Raw genomic sequence first — 10,234 nt, forward strand, 5'->3', positions numbered from 1 at the left:
GTGGCACTTTCTCCACAAAGATGACTCTAGGTTTAATATCGATTGCAAGGATTTTGGGACTCTTTCTTTTTCAAGCAATACCTACAAAAGTAAAATTAATTGCCTTGTATTCCCAACTCCACAATAGTAGTTGTCAGGTACAACAACGTTAGAAAGATGTGTTGGCGAGGGTGATTGGTGCTACAAATATGTTTGCGATGTTTGCAACGAAAGTAAAGTAAAACAACAATGAAGTAAAGTGCAGCAGATGTTTTTGTACTTTCGTAATAATTTAAAGTGTAATTTGTAACATCAATAATATAAAGTAAAAGTGTATTCTTATAGTAAAAAGTAGACCGGGATTGAGGGGTTCACTTGACCACTCTCTCGTAAACATGGTGGCCCAAAATAAGATCTTTTTGATAAGTTTTACACATGACCATACTATGTAGGCTGGTAGATGGTCATATCAGCACCATGTCTTAATATCGAGATGATGCGACACATCTCGTTGATACTCCTCAGGAAGGGGGTTGTTAACGTGCCCGACATCAAGTAGTAAAATAGAGTATTGTCTTAAGTGGGTTGTTCGCATGTTCGACATCAAGTGGTAAAACAGAGTATTGTCTTAGGTGGGTTGTTCGCAAGATGAACCCTCGGCATGTGTCGACGCCCAAGGTAGCCAGTGTTGCAGTATTAAGGGGAATAGCTTTTGTAGTCATGCATCGGGAAGTAGGCAAGTTCGCCAAAACCTGTTAACAAATCCGAGTCTTGTCATCGTATTGTGATTGCTTGGTACTCGTTAAATCGATTGTGTGCCTATGATATGAAAGCACCTTTTAACATTTTTTTAAAACAATGGAAAACATAGCCCCGACCTCTACATTATGCACATAACCTTATTTATTATATAATTTAAAATATTTATAGTTTACTTCTCATGGATAACATAGGTGCACATAAAAATAAGCCACCGGATCGGAGGAGTAGAAGCATATGTCGCCTATGTATTCTATGTATCTTGAATTTGTCGCGAGCTGCCAACCACCCTGTTGCCAGTTGTAGATAGCCCGTGTAACCATCTCCAGACAGATGCACCTAAAATTAATAGACACTTTTTGAACCTCCAGCTGCAGACAGGAACATGCATAAATCCAGTGGGCAGCCATATGAATTACTCATAGAAAATATAGCCCTTCCTACTTTGTTAAAGGTGATAACATTTCTGCAATTCTATCAACCCCACACAATAGCCCAAGTCCCTATTTATATTTGTGCTTTGGTTTTCTTATCTACCCACCAATTTCTGAACATATTCGTAATAATTGTTGGTGGGGCAATATCAAAGTGAACTGAATTGCTCTCCAAACAAGATGAGCAAAGGGACAATCGAAAAAGAACTGATTGATGGTCTCAACTGTGTCACAGAAGGCACATTTCTTACACCCATTTCATTGACGTTTTGGCAAATTATCTTTTGGAAGAAATAACTTTATATTATGTAGGAACCATATGTTGATCTTTATCTTTAGAGGCACAATTTTCTTAAAAAAATCCATGTGAACATTCATAAACTGTGCATGAATGCCGAATGGTGAGATTTGATTGGTACTCCCTCCTTCTCCTATGCTATCGTGCTGAAAATGTATGTGTGCACGATGTACCTCAGGAGAGAACTGTCATTTTAGACCATACATTATGCTGCCTAGCTGCGTACTAAAGTCAATAATCAACGTGCAGCAGCAACTTAACTGTATTTCTAGCGCAAATCCCAAATAGAGACCAAGCTCCGAGTAGCTTTGTTTTCCAGAAAAGTAAAATAAACTATTTTTGAAATGTCAGAAACTTCTGAACAAACAGATAATGGCCGACGATATATATATATATATACTTCAAGTGTGCAAAATCTCAATAAAAAAAAGTTGTATCCTAGGCTGCGTAAAAATGATAAAAGTGCAAAAAAGACTGCACGGAAACTTTTATTAGGATTTGATCTCATAAATATGGCTCCTTTTTTAGGTGCATCTGTAAAAATGATAAAAGTGCAAAAAAGACTGCACGGAAACTTTTATTAGGATTTGATCTCATAAATAAATGGCTCCTTTTTTTTGACCAAGTAAAGGGCTCCTTGAAGTCGGCCTCCATTTATCTGCACTCTTTTCTAGTGAACATATTGTGCATTTGCAAGGGCAAGTGTCACCATTTAGGCTCGGTGTCTCGGTGAAGCTCTCACGCTACAGTACGTTATAATTCTTTGCCTGAAATTTTACTGCCTCTTCACGTAGAAAGGTGCTGTGATGCATGCGATGGCCGTGATGCAAGTATGCAACACATCGCCCGACCTTCATGATAATGATATAGATGCCGACATGTGTTTTGTTTCCTCTCTTTCAACAGAAATTATTGATCGATCGTGATTAAAGGCACCGATAGCCAAACAATATTGGTGGGTCCGAAAAGACGGTGTGAAACTGTAGTGTGTGTATGATGCTGTTGCATTTAGGGTTCCGAAAAAATTGCACCAACTCCAATCTGAAGAAGAACAAGAGCCTCCAGCTACCGATTAAATGTCCATGCAGCAGGGAGGGACCTCTACGTACTACCTAATGCCACAGCAACATTTACTCCTACCACCTCAATTATCGATGTAAAATGATACTAAATTTTAATAGGTACGTAGCTAAGTGCGTGTAAAAATATGTAGAACTGAATGTTCAGAAGTGAAATCACCAGGGTTGAGACAGCAGAAACGGCTCTCTTATATATGAACAAAATGATCTCCTCATCAGCATCTTTTGTCTAAGTAGAGTACAATGCGATGGCAACAATGCATCACTTTAAAAAGCTGTATCACAACAAGCCTCTCTGGTTCTACTGCTAATCACTAATCAACTCTAGCTGCTACTTCACTGGTCTCTACTACTGCATGCACGCCACCAGACAAGGGGATGGATCACTAGATCATCCAACATCTCAAACTCATCTGGTGCTTCGGTTCAGTCACCACACGTCCACACCCTGGCCAACATTATTTCCTCCTGCTATCCACGCACGCAAAAAAGCAAGAGTATGAAGAAATCAGTACAAGTCATTTAGCTAAAATTTAACTCTGATCGAGTACGTATCAATTATTGTGTTAATTAAATATCCAGGGTGTTACTTTTACTGAACCTTAATGTTCATGATTAATTACCTAGCCGTCGTCAAATGTAGGGTCCTTTCACTGCTGGAAAGAGCACATGTAGTTGCTGAACACCACTTGATTGAACAGTTCCTGCCTCGGCTCGCCTACTGTTTGCATCATGTAGCTGCTGCTGTTGACATTGTCCTGTAAAATCATGCACACATGGGCAGCCTCATCAGCTCGGCGGCATGTAGATTCTACAGTACTTTGGAATTAGGTCCTGAATGATCATGTAGAGAGATACAGAAAGAGAGAGATCTAGAGAGAGAGAGAGAGAATGTGTCCAAACCTGGGTGCCATGAAGTGAGTAGGGCGGGGAAGAGGAGGAGGTGCCTGTGTCCATCATGGCTTGAGATGGAGCTGGGCTACATGATCTGGTCATGGGAGGATCAGCAGGCAATGCAGCTGCCCCATGGAACATGCCTTCGATCTTCTGAAATAATTTAAATAATATAGTTTAGCGCAAGAGGGATAAACTAGAGAGCGAGAGCAAACATATGGAATATACAATGATTATATAGTATTGTTGAGATGATTAATTGCCCGTACTTGTGATTGGTCACTGAATGCAGCATCACTCTCCATGCCAAACCCATACAGCACAGGGCTCAGGGAAGCAATCCGCATGGACAGGAACTGCATCACAAATGAGGAGAACTTTTTATTAACCAACATTCTTTATAACTTTCCCATATAAATATGAGCGAAATATTTTTCTAACTTCAGTACTCCTACCTCAACTTGGTTCTGCAGGGACTGCACATAGTTGATGATCTCATCCAAAATGAGGGCCTTTCCAGTTACCTACATAAATCAATGTACATTTATTTCCTTCGAAACTTATTAGCCTATACACAAGAAGTTATTTTACACAGTAGTAATTTAACTGTAAGTAATCAAGCAACTTATAACCTTGTCACAACCAGGGACCAGGGCCTGCAGCATCCTCATCCTCTCACTGATCCTCTCCCTCCTCACCTGCAGAAATAAGAAAGCCAGATCAGATAAGGGGAAAAGGAGACTCAGAAAACCACACAATAAGAGAGGCAGTAAAGAACATCAGTACCCTCTCTGAAAGGCTGTGGCTATCTGTTGCCTGCCCTCTCCTTGCCCTCACATGGATGTACCCCTTTGGCTCCTCCTCTTCCTCCATCTCCTTGCTCTGTTTTCTGCCTCCCCTCTTCCTTGTACTCTCCTTGCTGGGTTCCTAATTATTTTCAACCAGAAGCAATACATTGCATAAGCAACATGTATAACGGTATAAAAGTAGCTCCAATCTTGTATGTATGCTATACCCTGGGGGAGTGAGCAGAGTTGAGGCTGGCAGTGTCTTCCCCGGGCTTCCTCTTCTTCTCCGGAGAAGCATTGGCCACAGGATGAGTGTCAAGAACCACAGATGAGGCCTCCAGCGAAGCTGCTGCATCCTCAGGGTTGCCATGGGAGAACAAGAAGCTGCCGGCATTGGCGAGGCCATACTCCATCTGCTGTTGGAGGTGTGAGAATCCTTCCATTGCCAGACACTCACTATCTAGCTAGCTGCCTCTCGCTTGTAGTGCTGGAGATGAGGTTTTGGCAAGGAAGAGCGGTTTAGACTTTAGAGGCAACAAGAAGTTCTTGGCTCCTTTATGTCCCTGCCGATGGTTTATATACAAGTTGGGAGGGGTAATGGTCTAGAGAGAGGAGAAGGAGGTGGAGGAGGAGGAGGAGGAGGAGGAGGAGGAGAGTGTGTGGGGGATGATAAGACCAAATCATTACTGCATCTCTATTAATGGAGAAGATGGCAGTGTGGGCAGTGTCAAAAAAGGGCCCCGGTGTCTCTTGTTGTAGGATGAAATTAATAATGGAGGAGATGCCCATCATATATCAGTGTGTGTAGCTCTGAAATTTATTATATAGGTAGGATCCCCTTTCTCTTTTCTGTACCCTTTTGGCCAAGTTGTGTCTGGAAGCACAGAACACAGTTTTCGAACTCCGGCTTCTTTTCCACAAGGATGGCAGTTCTGTATCAAACTACCAGCTGATGCACACAGTCATTTTTCTAATTCTGGCTACAACAACTGCTCATGTGTGTACCTAGACAATTCAAAGAATACGAAGTGTGGTGATTAGTGAACTATTTAGTTAAGCTTTGTACAAGTGCAAGTCACAGTTAGGATCGTCCATCTTGTGCGAAGGACAGCATGCATGCATCTACCTTTCTAGCGACCTTCTGAAGTATAGCCTGCAAACTGAAGTAAAGTGTTGCTAAAAAAGTATGTCTGTACATTACAGTCGCGGCATCAGTAACTGCGAAGCCAAACCCCTACCGTGTATATATATTAACTACGTACTACTCAAGTGTTGTATCAAATTTCCCTGACAGTAGTAGTCAAAATAGTCTTATGGGTGTGAATACTATTGCTTGCTTGGCATGCATGTCAGTCGGCGGACCTGTACTACATAGTTTCTCTTTATGCTAGTCGTTTTGGGCAGATAGAAAAGGGGGGATTTGTTGTTGGTTTGAGGTTACTTATCACGTGTACCACGCGATAAACCAAAGAGGGATTGGATGGAAAAGGATATATGTAAATAATAAGTGATCGAAAACCTGGCCGCTCGGAAACGGTTTTTCCGGATGGTACCTCCCTTATTTCCTAGCACGAGGAATTACTAAAGAATGGGTGAGAAAATCAAAATAATTAGCAGGGTAGCGGAAATGGCCAAGAGCAACTCTGGTGGCATATCTAGCGCCGGTGAAATCTCTCCCTGGGCTTGCTGAATTAGTCTCGAGCCAAATAAACCTAAGCGGAGGGAGTAGAAGGATTTGCATGTAATTGTGATGGTAGACTATTTATAAGGAGAACAAGAACGAGGAAAAAATCCATAAGGTGCTGTTATAAAAGCGACAAGCAAATAACGAAGAACGAAACAAGAACACACGCAGGGGACACAAGATTTAACGTGGAAAACCCCTTCCAACACAGAAGGGGAAAAAAACCACGGGCGCCAGCAAAACTTCACTATATCGGGAGGTGTTTACAAATGCCGTGGGTTATCTTATAATCTGACAAACCCTAGCTGGCGGCTTACAAGATGTATATATAGGCGGTGCCAACGATCCGTTCGTCAGAAGTTAGCCTCCCTTTAGTATATGAATTTGGATCACAATATAACAGGTGCTTTATTTTCACAACCAACACCGATAGCCATGTGATTAAAGGATTTTACAGCAACTTAAGACTTTGAGTGGGGACATGTCAACCTCAGGAAGTATCTAGTGCCACCACCCTTTGTATAATAACGTGCTATAAACATGAGACTGAAGCACCCGAAGTTCACACAAATTATGTACATTTTCTTATAACATCACTAGCATAAACATCTACCGTACCACTAAATGTCAAATCTATATTAAGTTTACACGACGAGAACAAAATAAAATAAAGTTGTTGTGAATTGTAATTCAAGCTACTTTATTATTTGGATAATGAATAAGAGAACATTCACCGTCCTATGCATCCACATATGCACATAACCCCAAAAAAATAAAAAAATATCATGGTTGGAGAAAATCATAGATTATAACTCAGTGTAGCAAGCAACATGATCAAAACAGATGCCCATGTCAAGAATATTATTTACTACCTGAATTTCTTTATTTATTAAATTTAATCAAGTTTAAGTATTAATGTGTATGGTGAGGTATAGAGTTCTTATATAATTATTGTGAAGTTTTATGGTGTGCTACATAGGACTTGTACCATTATTGTAAATAAACCATGGATTTATCTATACTCTTTTGTTAATAAATTGTGTTGTGTAATGATGATATTAAACGGTGATAGCATTATGTTTTGTTAACTTGCTACAAAATGTCATACAATATAATCAAACACGCCATCGCAGATGATCTCTAATTACAAAAGATTTCTTCATTACACTAAATCAATTTGGTGATCTAAATATATTTTTTGTGAACCAAAATACATCTAGATCATGCATGTGTTGCAACACCATGGAGCACAAGGTGGGTGTTTGAATAGTTGTGATAAGTGAGGCATGCTAGTTTTGGATCTTCAGGGAAATATAATTTAATCTAGACTTTCCTAATACCATTCATCTAGTACGACCTCAGCTTCAAATTGCTTCATATTTGAACTTACATTATCTCTAACGTGAAATTTTAACTAGTAGGTTTAAACTAATTCTTCTACAAAATGTTAGAACATCTCCAGTCGCATCCCCTAAACCTTTTTGGGGCGCGCCAGGCATATAACTGGCCCCAGTCACACTGTCAACACCCGGATTTTTAAGTCCAGATGCCTGTTATGCCATACATCGCAATCCCAGGAATATTGTTGTTGCGAGACATAACAGTTGAGTATCATAAGTCATCATTTATTACATACCATAGTCGTCTTACAGATAGATCACATGATCCAATATTACAATAATAGTTGAACTATTGTTTCAACACACATCACAAATACATAGCGGAAGCGTAAAGATAAGGGACTCTCTAGTCCACGAGGCCAACGCTTGACGTCGGAGTAGTCCTAGTTGTCGTAGACGTCCTGCTGTCCATCCTCTTCATACTGCTCGTTCCTCTTCATAGTCTGGCCATTTGAATAGCCAGGGACAAAGCCGTGAGTACTTCAAAGTACTCGCAAACTAATACTAATGTAAGTACTAACATTTCTAGTAAGGGGGATGCTAAGCTCTAGTTTCTTTTGCATAAAGCCCATTTTAGTTCATAAACATTTTAGTAAACAACTCTTCATGTGCTAACTAACTCAAGTGGGAACATTAGTGTCATTCCCACAACTCAATTGTATTTCAAAGTCACCAATTCAATTTCAAATCACAAGTCACCCTTCACATGTCACATTTTTGAAAAGTTCTGATGACGGAACAATATGGCCTTTCCAACCGTCCATAACCGTGGACGCGGCTATTTGAATAGTTCTACACTCTGCAGAGGTCGTACACTTGTGCCACAACATTTGCAATAATCCGTCAGGGTTAACTGGCCCTGATTTATCACACTCCGTGTGCGGACTACCAACCATAACCTTTCACCTACATACCCTAGTATAGGCACCTCTCCCCATGAGCTTGGCCTCCCAGTGAAGACAGACAGTCAACTCCGGGAACCGCACGAGGCTTGGGCCGGACATTCACCTCATATTCACGTCATATCACATCATTCCATATTTCTTTGGAGGCAGCCCTTGGCATAACCCCGATGACGCTTGTTTAGAGGGAACCCATACTAAGATACATAAACTTCTAGTTAAGCCCTACCCATATCAGGTATTGTGGGGGTACTTGCAAAATTGGAATGGTATCGCATCCGAACCCAACCATCAATTTTTGTAAAGTTCACCATGTCATTCACAAGTCATAATCACCTTCAAAATCTTTCAATAGAATGACTCATCATTCCAAGGTTTTCAAAGTCATTTCATTTCACAAGTTCCCATCTAGAGTAGTCTATTTCATTTGTTAGCACTAGCAACTAGTCATGAGGGGTGCTAACTAGCTTATAGCTTTATAGGCTAAGTTTGATGCTCTTGTTCTTCTATAAATCTAGACCCAATGAATCATGAATCAAAAAGTAACTTTGATAAATCAAAATCAATAAAGCTTGTAAAGTAAAAGCTTGGGATGGGATCATTAAACATAAAGTATGATGTAGTGGTGCCTTGCTCTATCAGAGCTTTGCACTTGGGTAACTTGCAAGAATATTAGCTTGCATAGGTGTTAGCTTGCAAGAGTATAGCTTGCCTTGGTGGTTGAGATGATCAAAGTGGTCTTCTTCTCCTTGAAAGTAGACTTCCTCCTCCTCTTGATACTCCTCGGTACTAGCGTCTAAAATACGAAATACGGGGTACAATCACCAAACAATTCATTGTCTATTCTAAAGATCACATGTATTCACACAAACTATTCTATTCCCACAATTAATACAATTTGGTGCCTTGGTGGTCTTGCTTGAGGAAAAATAATTTCCTCTCATTGAATCTTCTTTAAGATTTAATTTCTCAAACAATTACCCATGAATTCAGGTTGCCCTAAGTCAACCATTCATCATCATCATTTGAGAAAATGATTTAAATGAGGCAGAGATACCTCATACTATTTAACACTTCTACAAATGATTTAAAATCTCCAAATATTTCATATGAGAGCATTTGACCAGGGGTCCAAACTTCATATGAAAGTACATGGGACAAGATTTAAATGAAGTGAAACACTTCATATGCTTTACACAAATTGAACTAGCATCACACATTACTATTAAGTGGGTAGATGTGTTGTTTTTCTTATTTAAGAAAAATAATTTCCTCTTATACTAATTAAGGTGTTACTTTTAATTGCTTAGAGAAATAATTTCCTCTCATTATCTTATTAAGATTTAATTTCTCTTATGAATAAGATATGACCTAGATTGACCAAAGTCAACCTCTTCATACTTATCATCTGAGAATATGATTTAAATGAGGTTCCATACCTCATGCAATTTAATACTAACATGGTAGTGATTTAATGTCACCAAATAACTCAATATGAGATTTTATAGACCATGGTCACTACCTCATGTTGAATTACTTGAGACCAAGATTTAAATGAGAGGAATACCTCTCATATGATTTAACACATAGTTGTAACTAAGTTAACAACTACTATTGAGGTGAGTTAATATCATCAACAATTCATATGAGACATATATGACCAGAGTCTCTACCTCATTTTGAATTGTTCATGACAAGATTTAAATGAGAGAAAAACTTCCAAGTGATTTATTAATAGTTTTGGACAATATCTTTGACTAGAAATAGCCATATAGTTCTTTAATTAAGCTAGGCCATGATCATTCAAAGTAAGCATGGCATATTGTTGCAGAAACAATTAGTGTAAGTCAAAAGTGAGCTATTGGAGTTGGAATTAACTTAATATTTATTTTGGTTGATTTTTAATAATTATTTGAATAGGGAAAAGTCCCTGCCTTCATCTTTTTATCAGATTATTTCTACAACAGATCTTGAAGTGGGACCAGTGGCATGTTGTAGAACTTTTAACTAGCTTTCC

General features: G+C 39.3%; 1 protein-coding gene across 1 annotated transcript; it reads right to left on the reverse strand.

Moving 5' to 3' along the window:
• Positions 1-2,714: 2,714 nt before the first annotated feature.
• Positions 2,715-4,813, reverse strand: LOC124654455 (transcription factor BEE 1-like). Its single transcript, XM_047193450.1, has 8 exons — positions 4,459-4,813; positions 4,230-4,370; positions 4,076-4,141; positions 3,899-3,967; positions 3,713-3,799; positions 3,453-3,596; positions 3,173-3,307; positions 2,715-3,017 (listed from the first exon to the last, which is right to left on the reverse strand). Exons 1-7 carry the CDS (start codon positions 4,672-4,674, stop codon positions 3,200-3,202), a joined length of 831 nt encoding a protein of 276 aa, XP_047049406.1. The 5' UTR covers positions 4,675-4,813; the 3' UTR covers positions 2,715-3,017; positions 3,173-3,199.
• Positions 4,814-10,234: the final 5,421 nt, after the last annotated feature.

The sequence above is a fragment of the Lolium rigidum genome, chromosome 5 (assembly GCF_022539505.1).
Source record: "Lolium rigidum isolate FL_2022 chromosome 5, APGP_CSIRO_Lrig_0.1, whole genome shotgun sequence".
NCBI lineage: Eukaryota > Viridiplantae > Streptophyta > Magnoliopsida > Poales > Poaceae > Lolium > Lolium rigidum.